The following is a 23,141-nucleotide window of genomic DNA, read 5'->3' on the forward strand; positions in this document are numbered from 1 at the left end:
CGGAGAAATAGATGATCTGCAGCTGGGCTCGTGTGTTCAGAGGCGGCGGCGCCACAGAGGATCCCTTCATCTGTTTCCAGCCTGGTTTAGTCTCCCGCCTATCAAACAACAACACGGTGGGGATCTAAAAATAGAAAACGCTCTGCTGCACCAGGGGAATACAGCATCGGTACGAGATGATGCAGGAAGTCCCTGCAGCGGACGCACAGACGGCGCTGACAGCTGTCCTTTTCCACGACTGCGGAGAGGCTGACAGGTAGAAATGAGGCTGAGGAGGAAGAGGAGCAACACGAAGCAGAAAAAACAAAACAAAGAAATCTGCAGATTTATGATCTTTAGCTGCAGATTATTTTTTTATTTTTTTTCTGCAATATTTTCTGCCACTAATCTCAGAAAAAGGAAATTCACACATTAAATAGCATCATTACACACAGAGTGATCTACTCCAAGCCAAGATAACACAAACCTGAGATTCAGTGATTCAGAAAATGTGAAAACTGTGAAAAACTTTAGATTGGAAACTCATGGCGCCACACCCTCCTCGACTCAACGCCCCTAAAAAAGGTGTCCTGGGCCTTTAAACAGGCGGACACCGGGTCACAATGATGCAGTGCAAAAACAGAACTAAAAATAAGTAATATTTTCTCGAAATTAGTGCATTTGTCCTAGATTTGAGCAGGTAAATAAGATTATCTGCCAATGGAATGAGTATTTTAACCCCAAAAATAAGATAATTAGATATAATTCACTTGAAAAAAGGTGATGGAGATGAGTTCTTCCTATTTTAAGTGCAAACATCTTATTCCATTGGCAGATTCTTTTATTTACCTGCTCAAATCAAGTATAAATACACTAATTTCAAGAAAAATTACTTATTTTTAGTAGGGCTGGGCGATAAATCGATTTAATCGATTAATCCGAATTTACAATTCTTTAAGATTTCATTTTTGGAAAATCTGGATTTTATTTTGCCAATACACTCATTGGGTATCCATGAAGAGAACAGCATGTGATGCTGAATATATGTTTAGGCAAATATATTGTCAAAATATTGTTAAGTGGAAACTTTTTTTTACCATAATACAAGGTACTTCATTTACTTATTTACTTTTTTTTTTAACTTAGTTTGAAGTTCACAAGTGCAGTGAAGCCTGTTCTTAGCTCAATGTGTAATACCACTAGCAGCAAATGTTTTGTTATATTTTCATTGTTTATAATGGCACGGCTGCCATCTTGTTTTACAAGCATGTTTCACAGCTTGTTTTTAGTTGCACTTTGAATTCAGGTCAACTCCCTGACGAAATGCTTGACATAAAAAGCAAGGTTTTAAAATAAGTTCTTTTTATGAAACAAAAAGGAGGAAAAAAATCAATTAATCGGATTTGGTATGATAAAATCGGAGATTTATTTTTTAATCCATATCGCCCAGCCCTAATTTTTAGTTCCGTTTTTGCAGTGTGGGAAGACACACAGTTCTGTGTCCAAGCATATCAACAGAAAGTTGGGTGGAAGGACGAAGTGCCCTTAAGGAGTGGACCGAGGCTGAAGTCGGTGCATCAAGGGCCGCCACACACAGACGAACGCTAGACACGGGGGCACAAATGTCACGTTTGTCGTGTCGGACCACTCCTAAGCCAGAGACGACGTCAGAAGGTCGAACTTTGGCCAGAGAGAAAAAGAACTGGATTGTTGCTCAATGGTCCAAAGTCCTGTTTTCAGATAAATGTAAATTCTGGATTTATTTGGAAATGAAGGTCCCAGAGTCTAGAGCAGGGGTGTCAAACTCATTTTGGTTTAGGGGCCGCATTCAGCTTAATGTGATCTCAAGAGGGCCACACAAGTAAAGTCATTGCAAGATTAGATAGAACTAATAAAAGTGGACTTTTTGTTGACTTTTATATTAAATGAATTTCACTTTTACACAATATATTATGAATAACCTCAGCGATTTTAAGAAAAGTATGTGCAATTTCAACAATACTTTTACTCAGTTAAACATTTACTTGTGCATTATGCATAAGAACTGATCACAGTGATTGTACAATGATGAAAAACATTTATTCACATTTTTTGGAACTTAAAAACACTGTCCTGCATGACAAAATACATCAAACAGATAAAAATTAAGAAACGATTTAAAATCAATTTTCCACATCTGAAGCTCAGTGCTACCATCTGCTGATTAAAACACAGCGCCCCTCGTGGACAATATAGGAACTGCAGATTTTCAATTAAACGAAGTACATGTTTTTTTTCCAATAATTGTTTTATCATTCTCTTCTTTTTATCTCCTCTTTCTTTCACCTTTTCTTTTTTCTTCTTGTTCTTCCTTTCCTCTCCTACTTTCCCATTGTAGTGTCCATATCATTTGAGATATTCCCCACATGAATCATAATAAAACTATTCACATTCATAAATCAAGTGGAGCACTATGGCTAAAGCAGTACTGCTCCACTTGTGAAAGTCAAATCTGATGAGCTCTTTTTGGCATTAAGACAACAATTCTTATTGCCACATTGCCAGACAGGACACTGGGGGGGGGGGGGAAATTGTTTTAAATTTTTTTAATAATGATAATGCATTTAGCCACTGGGCCGGACAAAATTGTTCGGCGGGCCGGATTCGGCCCGCGGGCCGTATGTTTGACACCCCTGTTCTAGAGGAAGAGTGGAGAGGCTCAGAATCCACCCTGGTTGAGTTTTTCACGGTGATTTTATTTTCCAGCAGGGCTTTGCACCTACCCACACTGCCCAAGGTACCAAAAGCTGGTCCAATGACCACCGTGTGGCTGTCTCTGGTTGGATATTAAAGCGTCTTCTTCTACAGGCACGGCCTATTTTCTCGTAGCCACTTCCTGGCCTAAAGGCTAACAAAGGTGCTGAGTCGTCCTTTTCATGCCCCCAGAGAAACGACGAGTCATGGACGGCTAATTAAAGCTCCTACAATCAATCTGGGTAAAATGGTGCCGGTATTTGTTATAGCGAAACATAATTAATTGTATTTTTTCCCCCCCCGCTGATTAAAAGTACTTTGTTTAAAGATTGTTATTTTGTCCTCTAAAGGTTTTAGTGAGATTCTGCTGCTGCATAAAGGATTAATGTATTTTATTATCTCTACTGTATAATTGATTTAACACGCCCAAAATAATAATAATAATAAAAAAATGACCAAGCCATATTGTGAAACAATATAAATACCACATATATATGATTTTAAAGTCACCTGTGGATCTTTCAGTTTCTGTAAATAACTATTAAACAGGGATACGGTAAAAGTTATAACTATGAATTAACTGATATGTTTATTTCCAAAATGTATATATTTCAAATTTTAGCCTGAAGTTGAAGGTATCCATCTTGAAGAGTTTATATATAAATGTCTTCTAAAAATTAATAGTTCTTGATTTTGTTCAGGCTTGACTTTAATTTAGTTGACTGTCAGGTAAATAATAATAAAAAAACAACAAAAGTAAACGGATACATCTAAAAACCCTAAAGGATTAACAGAAACATAAAGAAAAACATTAAAAATAAAAAGAATGTTAATAAAAAGCATAGAGTAAGGAACAATTATTGACAAAGAGCATATTAAATAAAAAAATATTAAAAAAGGATTTATAGAAACAAAGAAAATTTAAAAACAATAAAAAGTTAAAAATAAAAAGAATGTTAATAAAAAGCATAGATTTAGAAACAATTATTGACAAAGAGCATATTTAATAAAAAAATAATTAAAAAAGGATTAATAGAAACAAAGAAAATTTAAAAACAATAAAATGTTAAAAAAAAGAATGTTAATAAAAAGCATAAATTTAGAAACAATTATTGACAAAGACCATATTTAATAAAAAAATAAATAAAAAAGGATTAATAGAAACAAAGAAAATTTAAAAATGTAAAAGTTAAAAATAAAAAGAATGTTAATAAAAAGCATAAATTTAGAAACAATTTTTGACAAACAGCATATTTAATAAAAAAATAAAAATAAAAAAAAGGTTTATAACCGTGATGATAATACAATAAAAATTAGTTTTCCCAGACGCCCCACATTCCATAGGTTTTTTTTAGCTATTTCTGTAAACTTTATTGTATTTTTATGAGGCTAGCTGTCTTCCTGGGTGGAGCTGAAGTCTCAGAAAGACTCCATAACAAAGATAAAGCATGTTTGGTTTACACTGCAGCCAAATCTGGATCATAATTGGTTAATTAGTGAGATTTAAGAAGCAGTTTGAGTACGCTAACTCTGTCTGAGCGTCCATCACATCCAGGAGTGACTCTCCCTGCCTCACAGCCTCCATCTATTATTAACGGCCTCTCCACGGCTGGCAAACACCAGCTTTCTTAGTCCGTCCCTTCGTAACCCGACACGCTGCGATGAAAGGATCCGCCGGGGCGGTGTCGGATGCCCCGCCGGGCCTCCGAGGCTGCCCTGATCAATGCCTGCTCCAATTTCACATGGGAGCACCTGTCGGCTGGTGGGGAGGGGAACAGCTCCTGCTTTTGGCTCGAAACGCTGCGAATCTAAGCGCTCGCTGGGAGAAAAGCTGTCCACTCTGCACTGCAAAAATAGACCTAAAAATAAGAAATTTTTTCTTGAAATTAAAGTATTTTTCCTTGATTTGAGCAGATAAATAGGACTATTTGCCAATGGAATAAGATTTTTGCACTTAAAATAGGAACAACTCATCTCCATCACCTTATTTCAAGTGTAGGATGTCTAATTATCTTATTTTAGGGGTAAAAATACTCATTCCATTGGCAGATAATCTTATTTACCTTATCGAATCTAGGACAAAAACATTCATTTCAAGAAAATTGTACTTATTTTTAGTTCTCTTTTTGCAGTGTGCAGCAGCAGGAAGAAACCCACCGATCCCAAACAGCTAAAATCTCAACTTTAAACAAGAAAACTTCACTGACGTTCCAGCCCTGAGAATGTTTTCCACTCTAATTTAATCTGTAAACCACATTCACACTGCAAAAACGTATCTAAAAATAAGTAAAAGGTTAAAATTTGTGTTTCGATATGAGCAGGTAAATAAGATTATCTGCCAATGGAACGAGTATTTTTACCCCTAAAATAAGATAATTAGATATAATGCACTTGAAATAAGATGATAGAGATGAGTTGTTCCCATTTTAAGTGCAAAAATCTTATCCCATTGGCAGATCATCTTGTTTACCTGCTCAAATAAAGGACAGATACACTCATTTTAAGAAAATATTACTTATTTTCAGTTCCGTTTTTGCAGTGCATCCACATGATCCGCAACAGCAAAAAAGAAACATAACCACCTACACTGCAAAAAGGGAGGTAAAAGTAAGTGAAATTTTCATGAAATCATTGTAATTTTCCTTGATTTGAGCAGGTAAATAAGACTATTTGCCAGTGGAATAAGATTTTTGTACTTAAAATGGGAACAACTCATCTCCATCGTCTTATTTCAAGTGCAGGATATCTAATTATCTTATTTTAGAGATGAATTGGTCCAATTTTGAGTGCAAAAATCTTATTCCATTGGCAAATAGTCTTATTTACCTGCTCAAATCAAGGAAAAATACACTCATTTGAAGAAATTTGTACTTTTTTTTTAGTTCCATTTTTGCAGTGTATTATTGTAAAGTTTAATAATTCAGTCCAGCTTCCCAATAACAGGCCGACCTGTTCACCTCACTTTGGCGCCTTTACTACTGTTCGCTCCCGTTTTCATCGCCACAGATTTCTCATTACAGAGGCCACAACTAATTAGGACTTCTAGAGTTCAGGCGTCATCAATCATCAGCCGCTGATCCTTTTAATCAGCACACAGAAGTGGTATTTAATGAAGTCAGGCTCTTCAGATCATATCTTTAAAGGCAACGGGGACAACTTATGGAGCTGCTCTCTGATTCACAAACTCAGATTATTGTGGTTCTGGCGTTGTGCCGCGGGCCTTTTTAACGGATACAGTGAAAACCAGGTCAGCAGGAAACAACGGCGTTTTCCTAACGGGCGACTTTACAGCCACGGCTTTCCACTGCTAGGAATGTCTGATTGGGTAACAACTGCAGGAGATTTCTTCTCGTTTGTTTAATCCGAGGCTGCGTGGCGTACCGGACTGCGACGGTCACGCCTCTCCTCAGGGAGAAACATTACGTAAGACCGGTTGAAGCAGGAGCGTTTAGATGTGAGCAGACGTGAAGTCAGGGTTAATCAGAACCTTTCAAGTCCACCTAGTCTTTAAAGAAAATACCCAGAAAAAGGAGCAAACCAGCTAACAAGAGAATACCTCAATATCAGTTTATTTTGATGCTTTGGCTCACAGGCCAGCGATGTTTGAGAATGGACCGCTGCACTGCAAAAACAGACTAAAAATAAGTAATATTTTCTTAAAATGAGTGTATCTGTCCTTGATTTGAGCAGATAAATAAGATTATCTGCCAATGGAATAAGATTTTTGCACTTAAAATAGGAACAACTCATCTCCATCATCTTATTTCAAGTGCATTATATCTAATTATCTTATTTTAGGGGTCAAAATACTCACTCCATTGGCAGATAATATTATTTACCTGCTCAAATGAGCAAACCACCGATTTGTAGAAAGTAGATTTATTTTTAAAAAATCAATAAAATTTAACAGAGAAATGTTACGGCCACGCTATGGTCGACACAACCACGGGAAACACTGCTGACTTGGATTGTCAGGAAGCTGGATGTTTACAGATTTATGGATCCAAGCTCGTTGGTGGAAAGTTTGGTGGAAGGAAGAAAAACTGCGACAGCGATAACTGTAGCCTGGAGAACATTGTCTGAGGGATCTAATCACCGTGCAGCCGGGTTCTACACAACCCCGCTAATAATGACCTTGTTACGGGATTCGGATGAGATGCATGTGACACCTGTACGACATGAGATTAATAAAACAAACTGAGGAAGAAAAAAAAACCTGAAATTGTTGGACATAAAATGTGTCGTCTTGAATATTGTGAAAAAAAAAAACGATCTAGGTCAACCCTAAGTAGCAAAGGAGTGGTTCCTGAAAAGGAGGAACTGCTAATAAAGAGCTTCCTCTTTAACGCTAAAATTAGAAAAACAGTTTTATAACAAGAGCTTCAACATATGTCAGTGTTTTTCCTTCTAAACTGTTTGAACTTATTATATTTTAATGCGTTTCTGTTTGTTTCTCTTTGTGTTTTATTTGAATTATTCAGCTCACTGGGTTGCATGTTAGTAGGTAGACAATCAAAAGACCATAAAATGAATTACACGAGCATTACAGCGTAAACTATAACCGTCAGTAACCTTTAATGTGATTTCCAGCAGCTCATACACCAGGAAATCTGCAAAAAACAAGTTCAGAGCTGCTGTTATTCAGGCTTAAACCCTTAGATGGGACGTAAACAACGACCGTACGGACATCTGCAACTCTTTGAACCTCATGAAGGTCAGCGGACAAAAACCTCGCTGATGAAAGCCTCTCTGACTTCAGAGGGAAATTACAGGACCAGGCTGGAGCATATCAGGCAGCAAACCTCATAAAACAGAGCAACCTCAGAGAAGCGAGGCACAGAGAACGGCTCAGAGATAGCAAGCAGGACCCAGAGGGTCAAAAAGCCTCGGCACAGCTGGCAGGATAAAAGCCGGCCTCTGATTATTAGACGGACAACAGGGAAAGGTGCGACGGTGGCAGGTGAGCGGCTCCGGTTAGCGCCGTGAGGGGAAAACACATCTATAGCTGCTCAAACCTGCACGCTTCATCAACCCCATCAACGCTCAAAGAGCAGTAACGCCGCTAAAGTGCTTCGGGATAAAAGCGTTGTGGAGAAAACTCATTCAGGATCACTTTAGCGCTACATGACGGCTTGTCTCGCCACCTCGGGGCTCCGAGATGAGCTGTTTACCGTTTACACGTTCACGTGACTGAGTGTCACGGCGGAAATCAGGTTGTTTTTACACAATGCAGATCCTGCTGCAAATAAAACACGTGATTCTAGGAGGAAATTAGGAGTAACTTCACAAAGCGTCAGCTTTAACATCCATTTTGACTCACCTTTGCTTCTAATTCTCACTATACTGGCCACTAAAAGGGGGTTTTGGTGTCTCCTTTCATAAAACTTCCCCATTTATTTGCTTGATTCCTGATTTTGTTAAAGCTCTGGCCTACTAACTGTAAGCGTTAGTATTATCTGGGTGTATTTCCTGTATAAAACAGCCCCCTTTAATTCAAGAGTTTTTCCAAAAGTTCTCTAATTTCAGCGAAGACTGAAAGTTTGAGCCAATGAAAGTGAAGAACTTAGCTTCGGCCTAAATGGACTCGGTTCTGACCGATGTTTAAGGTACAGCCCGCCTCTAACAATGACTTGTGCTTTTTCAGACTTTGTGGTTAAACACCTCTGTGACTTGACAAAAATGAAGTGGCTTCACTAAAAAATTAACCAAATTAAAAATAATTAAAAAAAAATTTCACATACCATTCAAAAAGCAGCCAAAGACTAAAGAAAGTTCAGGGTTTCCTGCCTGGCTTTACTCGGCCCCCCGCTAGGCTAAGCGTCGTTGGTTTATTTGAAAACCTCCTGGTGTAAATAAGCTAACGCGCTAGCTGTTATTAGCTTGACGAACACCGAGGTTCATGCTACGCCCCTTGTTCGAGCTGCATGACGTGACGCTCGTTGCGCTTCTCCAGTTCCGCAAACAACATCTCCCCAACCCAATAGCCCCCCCCCCCCCCCCCCAAACCCCTTACCCCCCACGGTTACCTGCGGACCTCCCGCAACTCACCACAGCACCTACTGCCAGGATTACCCCATTTTCTGGGGGCAACCCCGAAGATCTTCTGAAATTATGAAAAACTGTTGACTAAAACCATTTAAAAGTTACAACCATTGATTTAAAGCAAAACCTAAGGAAACCGTAAAGGAAGTGATTGAATGACATTGTAGAAGCTCTGGCTGTTTCGCCCCAACACACTCAGGTCTGCAGATACAAAAGGATGTCTCACCATCATGAGTTCCCGCTGGAAGGACTTCCTCTCCTTGTTCTCCATGTTAGTGCACTCCTCCTTCAGCTTCTCCAGAACCGACGCCACCTTCTCCGGCTCGTTGTCCAGCTCGGTCCGACAAAAGTAATTCAGCGGCAGGTTCCCGTATCCAAGAGCGTCCGCAAACGCCCTCCAGCTGCCAACGTTCTCCATCAGGACGGTCCTCACAGTCGCGTAGATGTAGGTGAGAAACTTGCAAGGCTTCAGGATCTGATCCAACAACATCGTGGTGGTGAGGTCTGGCCCACACCAATAAATGGGCTTGACCTTACCGAGAACTAGAACGTTCTTGGCGTGCACCAGCCCCATCTTTCCCTGGTAGTATCCAATGTACCACTCCTTGGTCCTCAGCTGCCCTCGCAGTTTGATTTTCTCCTCGCTGAGTAAAGCGATCACGTCCCCCTTCTTGTACTCCAGCAGGTACGTGCTCTTGTGCTGCCTGATCACCGTTTTAATCAGTTTACCAAACTTCAGGTTAGTAATGCACCGATCCTGAAACTTTGGGTGCTTTGACGTGACGGCCAGAGGCGACAGTACGATCTTATCGACCTCGCTCTTTTTCAGAAACCTCCGCTGGCCGGTGATCCTCGCCCCGGTTTTCGGTGGCGGCTGTGGAGTCTGGACACAGAACTGGGTCAGGATGCAGTCTAGAGCGTCCTTAACCTGGACCCTGAGAGTGAAGTCTGAGATACTGTCGGGGTTGTGCGACGTGATCATGAAGAGCAGCCTGCTAACCTTCCCCAGTTTTAGCTGGAATCCCCGAATTATCCCGGCTCCTTCGCTCGGCTTCACCTGGTAGTTGGACATGTTGGAGTACAGTCCAATCTGCAGGTCCTGCGGGAAAGTCAGCACGAACTGATGCTTCCCCCACAGCTGGAGCGCCACTGGTGGAGTGGAGGCCCCCTGCCATGTCACGTCATTCACCAACAATGTCTTGGGGGCGCAGTCATGCCCAAACATGGCCACGACTGTCTTGAATGAAGGGTGGATATGTTTGGGTCCGTATACCCCCAGAGTGACTTTTCTCTGCATGTGGTCCCAGACCGTCGTGTTGTGGCTGATGTATTGTGATTGCACCACGACAGCTACGTACATGCAAGGCTCCAGACTACCCAGCTGCACCTGCACTGTATCTTTGTAAATGTAGGCATTGGGTATTGGGGTGTAAGGCCCTTCTTTGCAATCACTGCGAACACAAAGCACATCGGCAACGTGACAACTCTCCTTCCTCACAGCTACCGATACTTTTATCTCCAGTGTTATAAACGACTTTGTCTCCATATTGCTGAGCTTGAGCTCCACCACGGGACTTACGGTGGAGCAGTGGTTGCCGTTCAGCTCCAGAGGAGGGTCCAGTAAGGCTTTCATGGAGATCTGCTGGAAGTCACCGGGACTGACGTGCCCCTCAGGGATGTGTACGCTGATGTGGGTGTCGGGAAGCTGAACCACGCCTCCGTTACAGTCCAGCCGGCAAACGATGTTGGTCTCCACCGGTTGGGTCTGACCCCATCCGGGACTCTGGCCCAAAGAGTCGAGGTCGTGGCAGGACCTCGCTAGTTTTCTGTGGTTCAACCAGGCGGTCCTGAAGTCCTCTCTGCTCTGAAACTGTTCCGGTAAAGGAGCTGTCAGGCCCGTAAAGAATCCAGACGACGGTAGAGTTGGATTTGACTGTTGCTGCAGGACGGACAGTTCGGACAGACTGTGCGAACGTTTGCTCTTGAAAAAGGGATTGTCTCTCTGGAAGTTGGGTGAAACCTCTTGGTTTGGGCTGGTTGAGTCGAGGTCATTGATATGGAAGCTGCTAAACCCATTGCTTGTAATTGTGCAGCTGTTTGAACAAGATGACGGTGATGCCAGAGAGTCCAAGTAAATAAGATCCGCCGAGTTCCTCACACCCACGTCTTTGGAGTTTTGATTCAACGGACAGACAAAGGGGTTCACTGAAAAAGGAGTGTTGTTGTAAATGCTGGCGGGCTTCAGGCTCATCCCCATCCACTCCCCAAGACCTCTAAACTCCTTCCCCCCGTCCTCATACCCTTCCCCGAGGCTGTCGATCATCCCGCTGTCGCTTAGCGAAGAGTTCCTGAGGTTGAGCGGCGTGACGTAAGCGGCTGGAATGTATCCCATCTCCGTGTTGTTGTGGGCGTACCACCACTCTCCCCCCGACGTGTCCAGCACGTAGAGGCGATCCCCTTTGGAGAACTTCAGTGTGGTGAAGCTGCTCGGGCAGTAATCCTTGATAGCAACCACCTCCTGTGCAGCTCCCAGCGAGTCTTGAGTGTCCAGCTTTAAGGCACTGGAAGATGGCACTGAAAAGAAAGAAGAGCACAATCAAGTTTGTCCCGATTACAGACAGTTTTGTCTTTCTTAGGATAAATCCACCTTATCTGTGGATCATTTAAAATGCTGCAGTCCTCCTACCATATTCAAACACCAGCTGAAGTAATGAGTTGGTGGTAATTTGGGTCGCAAAATACTTTCTTGACATAATGCTGATTATCAGGACACAATAATAAACATTCTCTCTTCCAGCTTTTAGCTATTTCAATCTAACCTCAATCATACCAAACAAATAACAGATCCACTTTTGTTGTCTTTAAAAAGCTGAAATGAAAAAGCTATATGTGAAAAAATAAGTGCACCCATGACTCGACAGCTATTAGAACCGTCTTTAACAGCAATATCTCTGAGTGGTTGTTTGTTTCACACATCGTTGAGGAGGATTTCTGTCTCTTAACCTCTTTCCAACTTTGCTTCAGTCCATTAAGGTTTGAAGACATTAGTTTCCCTTCACAGTATTTCAACCAGGCTGAGGTCTGGACTTTGGCTGGACTAAAGACTAATCATTCTGTTGTTGGTGACCCTGTTTGGACCAAGCTTCAGCTGTTGGACAGATGGACTCAGATGGACTCTAGGATAGTTCGGCATGCAGGAGACTTTATGAGCGACTCAACTACAACAAGAAGACGAGGTCCTGTGGCTGTAAAAGTAGCCCATGCTTGACAGATGTGTTTTAGCTGATTTGCTGTCTTTAGGTTTCTTAACATATTCTCTCTGGTCTTGCCTGTGCATAGTACATTTTTCCAGAAGTTTTGTTATTTATTCAGATTCTATGTTGCAAACCTAAGTCATGTTGCTATTCTTGTTTTTCTAATGGTTCTGTCATAAGATTTAATCTTTCACATGCAAACTGTGTTCAATAGAGTCTGAGATGGAGCTCTTGAGTTTTTTTGTCCTTTCTCTGAGACTTTTCACTGTTTGATCTTGGAGTTTATTTTCAAGGACGTCCACTCCTGGAAGGATTGTTAGCTGTCTTAAAGCTATAGTTGGTAATCCTGCTCAGAAACACTTTATGTTAAACCGGATAAAATCATTCTTCCATCCTAGTAGTGATTAATATATTATGTAATACATAATGCCAGTGTTTGTGCTTGTTCCTCGTTAGTTCCGCTTGCTGGCTGCTCATGCGCATTTCTAGTGTTTATGCATCCAGTTAGCTTAGCGGTTAGCTTAGCAGTTAGCTTAGCAGTTAGCTTCGGTGTTAGCCTTTCATTGAATCTCCACTACTCTCACCGTATACTTTGAACATGGCTGAGAGTCGCAAGAAGCAAACCGTGTTCATGTTTATGAGAAGAAGCGGAAGGCCTCAGTAGAAAGAAACAAGACCAGAGTGGATTTGGGAGATTTTGTTTCACGCGAACCATTAGTGGAGCGGAAGAGCATGTGCAGTTATTCACAAAGGGACTGGGGAAACTTCCGGAAAAATCGCAGACTCTAGCCTTTTTGTTAACTCTCAATGGGTCGAGGCAGATGAGCGTTCACACTGAGCCTGGTTCTGGTTCTGCTGGAGGTTTTTCCTTCCCGTTAAAGGGGAGTTTTCCTCTCCACTGTCGCTTCATGCTTGCTCAGTATGAGGGATTGCTGCAAAGCCACCAACAATGCAGACGACTGTCCACTGTGGCTCTACACTCTTTCAGGAGGAGTGAATGCTGCTTGGAGAGACTTGATGCAACCTGCTGGGTTTCCTTAGAGAGGAAACTTTCTGACCAACCTGGAGAATCTGATTGTATTCGACTTTGGAAAGTGCCTTGAGATGACATGTTTCATGAATTGGTGCTATATAAATAAAACAGAATTGAATTGTTTTCCGCTTGTGAATAAGTGAAAAAATCTAAATAAGACGATTGGCTTCAAACATATTTTAAAAGGCCTTCAGCAGCTGCTTCTCTGAGGTTATTGCTGCTGCTGTTCCTTTTTGGCATTGTGTTGCTGTTGTATGTTGTTTGAATCATTTTAAAACTCCTTCAAATCATGTTTCTTTTGTACGGAGACTGAGTTGGGAGAACTCTACACGGGGATTATTTTCATGTAAAAAAATTACTTTTTCAGAATCAGTTTCCACGAGTTCTCTGTACTTTACATTCATTATAAAATCTAAAATACTAAAATTCAGGAGGAATTAGTGGCAGATGTCCCACACAAACTGTAAGTAAAGAAGGACACAACATTTAGTCAGTGAAACATAGAATAAAGCGTTTTTCCACACCTATCCAGATCAGGATGAGACTGAATTAAAATTCTAGACGTTTCCAGACTACATATGAACCCTGGCTATAAATCCCAGAGCAACTGAGGTGGAAGTGCAGCGAGACACTGACCTTTAACATCATTGAGACTGGCCCCAGACACTCCTTCACTGAGGTCGATGAGCGTCCCCTCAGACTTACAGCGAGGCAGGATGTGGTTGTTGCTCACTCGGACGATTCGATGGGCAGCCATGGCCGCTGCTTATGAAATCATGGGCTCATTGGCAGCTTTCAGCCTGGAAGGGGACACAAACACACCGAGAGTTTCAGGGTGGCGGTCACGTGTGCTGGAATTACTTCCAAACCCTGCTGCTGATTTCCTAGATCAGCAACGATATCAAAGGTCAAAGCTGCGGCACTAGAGAACAAGATTCGGAGAGAAATTAGTTATTTCTGAATCGATGGAAAGAGCAGCAGAGCTGAAAGCAAAGAGGAAAGCAGCGATCGAAAAGCAACCGGAGGAGACTAATACCCTGAAAGAGCAGTCGGGAATGAAATAAACACTGAAAATACTGTCCAAATACCAGGCAACTAAAAACACCACAATCATTTAGGCGTGCAATGCAGACTGTGGAAGTTGCAGCGGTATTAAAGTTAAAACAGCGCCATTAATTTCAGTTAAATGCCCAAACTGAGCTCCATCTATTATCCTTTAACGGCCCAGACTCAGGGCATAAAACAAAGACGCTACAGTAAGTCCTCAGCTTTAGAAACGCACTCTACACCTGTTAGTTTAAATCACCTGTAATACAATCAGGGATTGATTAGGAGACCACCATCCATAGTATACTAGATCATTAAATGATCTTAGCCAACGCCTGGATATGCAAAATGTGTGTTTTAGACACCAAGCTGAAGCATAAAACCGTTAAACCCGTTCATTTTACATCTAGGACCGCATTAAGCTAGTCAACAACTTCCTGACTCCACTGAGCTGTGATTGAATTCACACACGACGCCGCAGTCAGCGGAGCACTTTAACGGCGTCAGAAACACAGCGAGAATCTGTTTGGATGGCAAACTTCCCCCGGTTGCCTTTTATTGCGCCTGCAGGGCGCGGCCAGCATGAACGGATGTGTATTTGCACACATAATGACGGCGTTTTAATTTGATTAGAGCGACGCAGGCTGGCGGAGCTGCTGTGAAAAACCCTTCAGCTGATTATCGTCATTAGAGGCATAACGTGGGGAGAGGAAAGACTTTCCTTCACACGCAGGTGCTTGTTTTCACAAAGCAGTGATTTACAGTTAATATTCAGGGCAGCAAACAGTGAGTTAGAAACTAAGTAACATTTGCTCTGAACCTCATGGTAAAAATAGTCAGGGCTCCACTTAGATCTCATTATTTTTACTTTACTTTACTTTTACTGCAAAAATGGATCTAAAAACAAGTAAATGTTCTTAAAGTTAGTCTATTCGTCCTTGATTTGAGCCAGTAAATAAGATTATCTGCCAATGGAATGAGTATTTTTGCCCCTAAAATAAGATAATTAGACATCCTGCCCTTGAAATAAGATGATGGAGATGAATTGTTCATATTTTAAGTGGGAAAATCTTATTCTATTGGAAAATCATCTTATTTACCTGCTCAAATCAAGGACAAATACACTCATTTAAAGAAAATGTTACTTATTTTTAGTTCTGTTTTTGCAGTGAGAGTTGAGCCATTAAAATGAGCAGACCTCTAACTCAGTGTAGCTCTAGGCTGTGAAGGGTCAGTCATCAATGCCCGAATAAATGCAATTATAAGCTCTTTACCCTTTAAGCACAGATGTTTTGACTGAAAGGACAGGTTAGTTGCTCCGCTTTATGAACTTCCACTGCAGCCGACTTTAATTGAAGTTTGTCCTGCTGCCAGAATGACAGCGATGTGCTGCAAGTTTTGACAAAACAGAGAAGCGTAAATCCGATGCTGCAAAACGTACAAACCAGGTTGATAGCAGAGATAGTCCAAACACGCATTCGCCCTGTCAGTCTAAGTGGAGCCGATAGATTTAGGACTGGAGATGGTTTTAAATATTCATGGACTGACTATTTTGGGAATTTTATCAGGCCAGACAAGCGCAGTCCAGTGTCTCAGGTCCTTCATCTCCGTCTTTGCAGAGATTAGGTTATAGAGGTGGCAGGTTCAGGAGGGAAACTCAGAAATCCCCTTTCCCTGCAACATTCTCCAACTTATCATGGGTGATACTCAGGGATTCACAGAACAGAAGAGATTGAAATAGTTTAGTCCCTCAGATGAGTTCTAAGTCTGTCCAAGACCCTCCTCCCAGAGAACATACAAAGGAAAGCACCCAGGATGCATTCTGCTTTACCACTCTCTAGCTACGTTTACACGGACAAAAGTAATCGAAATAAATGTCCGATCGGAGTAAAAATGCGTCATGTAAACAAGTCAATCGGAATATTGTGATCAGATTAAGATCAATCAAAATTAAATTGTATCCGGAATGAGAGGGGTGGTTTATGCCTGATTGATAATTCGATCAACGTTCATATAAATGCTTTTCAGGCTCAAGTAATTCCGAATGTGGCAAACTGACCAGAGTGCACATGTGCGCCCAGACTTAATGTGACGTGTTTCCCCGTTGTTGAGTGGTGGAAATAAGTATGACGGGAAGTAAGACTGTCAGAGCTCCCGATACAACTTTTCTGTTTAAAAAAATTAAAGAGCTCAAAATTATTATTTATTCAGTACCGTTTCAACCGTAATTAGAAGTTGGTGCAAGTCCAGCCTGGGCGCTCCGAAGACAAATGAACTCATATAATATAATAATACTGATTTGTTTACTATTTTTTGTTGTGTAGCAAAGACTGAAGCACTTCTTCTGTGGCTTATTTTAGGGCAAATTATATAACTACATGTCAGAGTGGTTCAATTCTGAATGACGCCAGGTGCATAAACACGCACATTATGATCGGATTGATTGATTGAGTGCCCATTTAAATGGTACTACCCGATTATTTAATCCGAATTCATTTTAATACGATTGTGAAATTTTGTTCATGAAAACATAGCTAGTGCTTGGATGATGGAAGGATGGATGGAAGGATGGATGTACAGTTGGATGATGGATGGATGGATGATTGAAGGATGGTTGGATGGATGAATGAATGGATGATGGACGGATGGTTGGATGGATGGATGATGGATGGTTGGATGATGTATGATGGATGGATGGATGATGATGGAAGGATGGTTCGATTGATGTACAGTTGGATGACGGATGGATGATGGAAGCATGGATGTACGGTTGGATGGATGGATGGATGGATGATGGATGGAAGGATGGATGGAAGGATGGATGGATGATGGATAGATGATGGAAGGATGGTTGGATTGATGGATGGATGATGGAAAGATGGATGGATGATGGATGGACAGTTGGATGGATGAATGGATGATGGAAGGATGGTTGGATGGATGGATGGATGGATGGATGGATGGAAGGATGGATGATGGAAGGATGAATGTACGGTTTGATGGATGGATGATGGATAGATGATGGAAGGATGGTTGGATGGATGATGGAAGGATGGATGGATGGATGATGGAAGGATGGATGGACAGTTGGATGGATGAATGGATGATTGAAGGATGGTTGGATGGATGGATGAATGGATGGAAGGATGGTTGGATGGATGGATGATGGATGGATGGATGGATGATGGAAGAATGGATGTATGGTTGGATAGATGGATGGATGGATGGATGGACGATGGATAGATGATGGAAGGATGGTTGGATTGATGGATGGATGATGGAAGGATGGATGGATGAATGATGGATAGATGATGGAAGGATGGTTGGATTGATGGATGGATGATGGAAGGATGGATGGATGAATGATGGATAGATGATGGAAGGATGGTTGGATTGATGGATGGATGATGGAAGGATGAATGGATGATGGAAGGATGGATGGATGATGGATGGATGATGGATGGATGAATGATGGAAGGATGGATGAACAGAATCTGAGGTTTTAATCTGTGCTGCACTGGATTAGAGCTGAACCCATTAACTGTCTCTAACAGTTCTGCTGGGTGACTTTATTTGTTGCTCTTTGCTTTATAAATAAACTAAACTTTTTAAACACACATTTCCTCCCACAATGAAAAAGATCCAGTGAGGCCATCGATCACACATCTCCTTCTGAGGGGAAAATGAGCGCCACTGGTGTGTGATCAATGAGCCCGACTCAGACAGAGATGTCGCCTCCCGCCTTGAAGCGATCAAAGGTAAATACAGGACAGGTGAGTGCAGCATTTATCAATACAGCAACAAAGGAGCTGCTACCTGCAGTCTGATGGATCCGATCGCTGGTGAAATTAACTCCCTGAAAAAAGATGAAAACTTTCCTGTTTTCTCTCATCTGTGGAGGCCCGTGCAGAACGGCAGCATGGACAGATTTCCCTTTTGTTTCCATTACTAGGGCTGGGTATCAATCTAGGATGAGCAGATTCGATACGGTTCTCGATACACAGTTCACGATACAATATGATTCTCGATATACAGCTCACAATCCAATACGATTCTTGATACACAGCTCACATTACAATATGATTCTCGATATACAGTTCACGATCCAATACCATTCTCGATACACAGCTCACGATCCAATACGATTCTCGATACACAGCTTGCGATCCAATACGATTCTCCATACACAGCTCACGATCCAATACGATTCTCCATACACAGCTCACGATACAATACGATTCTCGATACACAGCTCATGACAATACGATTCTCGACAGATAGCTCACAATCCAATACGATTCTCGATACACAGCTCACGATCCAATACGATTCTCGATACACAGCTCACGATCCAATACGATTCTCGATACACAGCTCACAATCCAATACGATTCTCGATATACAGCTCACGATCCAATACGATTCTCGATATACAGCTCACAATCCAATACGATTCTCGATATACAGCTCACAATCCAATACGATTCTCGATATACAGCTCACGATCCAATACGATTCTCGATACACAGCTCACAATCCAATACGATTCTCGATACACAGCTCACAATCCAATACGATTCTCGATATACAGCTCACGATCCAATACGATTCTCGATACACAGCTCACAATCCAATACGATTCTCGATATACAGCTCACAATCCAATACGATTCTCGATACACAGCTCACGATCCAATACGATTCTCGATATACAGCTCACAATCCAATACGATTCTCGATATACAGCTCACAATCCAATACGATTCTCGATACACAGCTCACGATCCAATACGATTCTCGATACACAGCTCACGATCCAATACGATTCTCGATACACAGCTCACGATACAAAACGATTCTCGATACACAGCTCACGATACAATACGATTCTCGATACACAACTCACGATATATCACGAGTCTCGATACACAGCTCACGATCCAATACGATTCTCGATACACAGCTCACGATATATTACGAGTCTCGATACACAGCTCACGATACAATACGATTCTCGGTACACAGCTCACGATACAATACGATTCTCGGTACACAGCTCACGATACAATAGGTTCGATACAGTTTTCGATACAATACGATTCTCGATACACAGCTCATGACAATACGATTCTCGACAGATAGCTCACGATCCAATACGATACTCGATACACAGCTCACGATACAATACAATTCTTGATATAGCTCAGCTTGATTTGACTCCAATATCGATATTCATTATTTAATGCTCAATGTCATTCAATCAACACAACCAACCAAATATTATATTTATATTCAATTTGTTGAACACTGATATATTAACAGGAAAATAAAGTGCATTTGGTTTAATACATTTAATGTATCACAGAAACCAAAAATGTGCCCAAACGTCTGATTTTAGGGACGAAGACGCTTCTAATATCCTGTCGGTCATTCTGCAAATTCGTCTTGCACTTCCTCGCTATGAGCAGTAATGGCGCGCTGTAACAACACCCCCTACGGGTTGGGAGGTATATCGATATTGACAGCCAGAATATCTTTTTAAAACATCAATATTAATCTTTGTATCAATTTTTATGCACACCCATCCATCACATCAGCAGAGACATTTCCACTACAGAGGAGACACGCTTTGCAGCACGCCGCCAGGAGAGCTGGTGGGGTTTGACTCGGTTGAAAAATGCAAACAGGGCTCACATGCGAGTCGGTGCGTTATGAACTCATTTCCAGTCAGGCTGAGAGAGCCGAGGAGCGGAGAGCATGTCGAGGAGTTTAATTAACCACGAGTCGGCTGGTCCTAATCCCCGAGTGACTCTTATTACAATAACTGCTTCTAGGAGCCAGAAGCCGGTGGAGAGTTTGTCCTTCTAGCCGCTTCACAGCTGGAAATGAGACACCGCAGCAGATATCACCGTTATTAGGCAATATCTTGAATTCCCAGAGCTACTTTATTCATCAATCCATCCATCCATCCATCCATCCATCCATCCATCCATCCATCCATCCATCCATACATCCATCCATCCATCCATCGTCTGTATCAGCTCTTCAGTGCAGGTTCACAGGGTCTACCCTGGATAGGTCTGCAGTTCATCCCAGGGACACGTAGAGGCAAACAGCCATGCAAAGACTCACACCTCAGGGCTCATAAGGAGACAGATTAACTGAACAGTCGTGTTTTTGGACTGAGGGAGGAACCCGGAGTACCCAGAGAGAACCCACACAGGGAGAACATGCAGAGATAACATGTCCTTTTCACGACTTTTCCCTATTTAGCTGTGTTTCGGCTCGTAGTTCACGGGAGTTACATTGATTTCCATGTTCGGATTGGGAAATATGTAAAAAGTAAAAAAGAAAAAGACAGCCTACAATCCATAAAGCTGTAAAGTTTACATTACCTGTTTGACAGAAATAATTAGATTTTAGGCTCAAACAAACAGTTTCATGTTTGATTCCTTCCTCTCTACAACCTGCAGTACTCGTTTAGATTGTCTGCGTTTGTTCGATTAGGAAAGCTGAATCATAAAAACTAAAGATCGGTTTTCATTTTTTCTGTCAGAGCACAGTTGTTGCCCCGCAGCAAGAAGGTCCTGGGTTCAAATCCTAGCATGTTCTCCCTGCGCATGCACCCTAAATAGATGCTAAAATATATTTAATGTTAATAACCAGTCAGAACGATATAGTTATGGACATAAAGGTCCTTTAGAACGGCTAATGGGTGTTTATATAAATAAAATGTACTTTACTATATTTCCTGCATAAATCTCTTTTTGCTTCGATAACAAAGATGAGAGTATGAGCTGCTTCAAAGAGAAATGCCTCGGTGCTTGGATCTGCCCTCGCCTAAAACCTGCAGCAATAATAAAGCGACAAATAATAAACTTTCATCATTCAATTTTCCGCCCGATGCCACCAAGAAGGTTCCCTCCATCACAGCTGCTGCTGCCCGTCATCCCAAGGCTGAAAATACCTCCAGGCTACAAAAGTGGCCCGCTCAGAGTTTATCACTGCGGCTATTTGTCAAGTTAGATTAGGTTAAATCGGATCAAGCCGGGAATATTATTTCCTGCTTGCATTTACATTTTCGTTTTCCCTCCATAAGCTGATGGTTTCCACCTAAAGAACTCTGCAGCAGCATCCTGGAGGAGGAAGGAGGAACCAGAGGGAAGGGGTTGGAGAAAAGGGAAGAAATGACAGATAAAGTCGAGGATAAAATAAGAGAGATGTAGGCAGAGTTGTCTGCAGGATTTAGGAGGAAGCAGGAGTCCTTGGGTTGGAGAGAGAAGAGGACCAGGGGGATGAAGGAGGAGGAGGAGGAGGTGGAGGAGGAAGAGGCAGGGGATTTTCAGCTTATCAGATGACCTTATTGGCACAACTGAGAAGGCTCTGGACCATTGTGTTCACAGACATTATCCTGCTGCTGTCAGCGCAGCCGCTTCTCCTCCACCTACATCTGCTGCTGAGCGTTTCTGTCACAAACCTTTCAATGTACGCAGAAAATAAACACTGGGTGGAAATTATTGCGCGTGTTACCTAAAAAAATAATATATATTTATTTACACAAAAACAGCACAAGTATTCGTGGAAAACAAAATGATTTACACCCCAACCACCGTGTCACTATCAGGATTCCAGACGCGCACAAAGTGGATAAATCTATTATTATAGGCGCCGGTGCAGAGAGGCGAACACGTTTAGCGGCGCCGATTTGATCCGAACCAGTTGATCTGTTGAACGAACAGAGCAAACGGAGGCGGAGGAGAAAGCTAACTAAGGGAGGAGAAGGAAGCTGTTAAATTGCCGATAATTTGAACTGACCTCTGGCTCGCTGGAAGCGCTCCCGGCTCAAAGTGTCGGGACCCGGCGGAGAGGAAGACCGCTACTCCTCTGCCTCGCTTTTATGGTTTCTCCCCGGTCGGATTGTCTTCAGGAGGGAGGATAAAGCAAACACCGGACCAAAGTGAGGAGTTTAGTACGCGAGAAGTTTGTTTTTTAACGGGGACAACTGCGCAGACGCACCTGAAGTGGCCATCACCGCTCCGCTTTAACGGAGAACTGAACGACAGACGCTCTCTCTGCTGGAGGAGAGTGAGTGATGTCACGATGGGGGGCGGGGCCTGAACACAGGTACGTCAGCACGCATGCAGACGGCTATGTTTAAATTAAAACGTATTGCTAATTTAATCACGTCTAAAGTATTTAAAAAGAATACTTTTAATTTAGTTCTGTTTGTTTATATAGCATCGACTCTGACGTCCTCTCACGGCGCTTTAAACAAAGTCGATTCGTAAATCCATCAAATCGATCCATCGGACAACGCCGATAAGTTCGGTTTACTCTCCCAGTGGGTTAAAACGTGTACATCCTCCTGGATGCATGCAGCCACAGTGGACAGGTGTTTGTGTCATCGTTGGTTTTGCAGCAACGCCTCATACTGAGCATGCATGTGGCGAAGGTGGAGAGGAAAAACTGCCCTTTAACAGGGCTGGAGGGATGGAGACTAGCAACATAAATGGAGCTGGACTAAGAAAGAAAGAAACCACTAAAGTTTTCCTCTTGTGGCGTGATTCTTGCTGGATATTTGTCAACTCTTCTTGGCATTAATGGCAGAATGTACTTAAATTAGTGGATTTCCTGGCTCACCGGCAGATATATAAGTATAGTCTACAAATTATCAGCACACATGAGATCAGGGATCTCCAGGAGCTTAACGTTTGCCTGCCTGATTGTCCTAAACCCTGTATGTGTGGGTTTTGGGTCATTGTCCAATTGAAGAACCCAGTTACGGTTCAACCATCTGACCCAAAATGTTATCATCAGGTAAAATGTATTAGCTCAGCAGGTCTTGGAACAAAGCAAACAGGAAAAATCAAGAAAATATCACGAAGCAACAGAGTAACCGACGGGAGGATCAAGCAAAGAACAATGACAATCAGAGAGCTTATCTACTGAGGGACGAGTGGAGAATGGCATTGAACGAGTCAATCCAGATGATGTGGAGCAACTGAGGCAGAAGAAGAGCAGGGAGGCTGAGGGATGGAGACTATTAACATAAA

The 23,141-nt window shown here is 42.1% G+C and overlaps 1 protein-coding gene across 2 annotated transcripts in view; it reads right to left on the minus strand.

Moving 5' to 3' along the window:
* Window positions 1-22,183, minus strand: part of sh3bp4a (SH3-domain binding protein 4a) — a 30,312-nt gene extending 8,129 nt beyond the window's left edge. The window contains exons 1-3 of one of the 2 annotated variants that reach the window (XM_012851688.3): window positions 21,904-22,183; window positions 13,678-13,841; window positions 8,981-11,328 (exon numbers count right to left, since the gene is read on the minus strand). In XM_012851688.3, the coding sequence (XP_012707142.2) occupies window positions 8,981-11,328; window positions 13,678-13,798 (2,469 nt within the window). In that variant the 5' untranslated portion in view covers window positions 13,799-13,841; window positions 21,904-22,183. Of the gene's footprint in view, window positions 1-8,980; window positions 11,329-13,677; window positions 13,842-21,903 lie in introns of those variants that run through there. The other variant, XM_036128001.1, reaches the window with a different exon arrangement.
* Window positions 22,184-23,141: the final 958 nt, after the last annotated feature.

The sequence above is a fragment of the Fundulus heteroclitus genome, chromosome 24, assembly GCF_011125445.2.
Source record: "Fundulus heteroclitus isolate FHET01 chromosome 24, MU-UCD_Fhet_4.1, whole genome shotgun sequence".
Taxonomy (NCBI): domain Eukaryota; kingdom Metazoa; phylum Chordata; class Actinopteri; order Cyprinodontiformes; family Fundulidae; genus Fundulus; species Fundulus heteroclitus.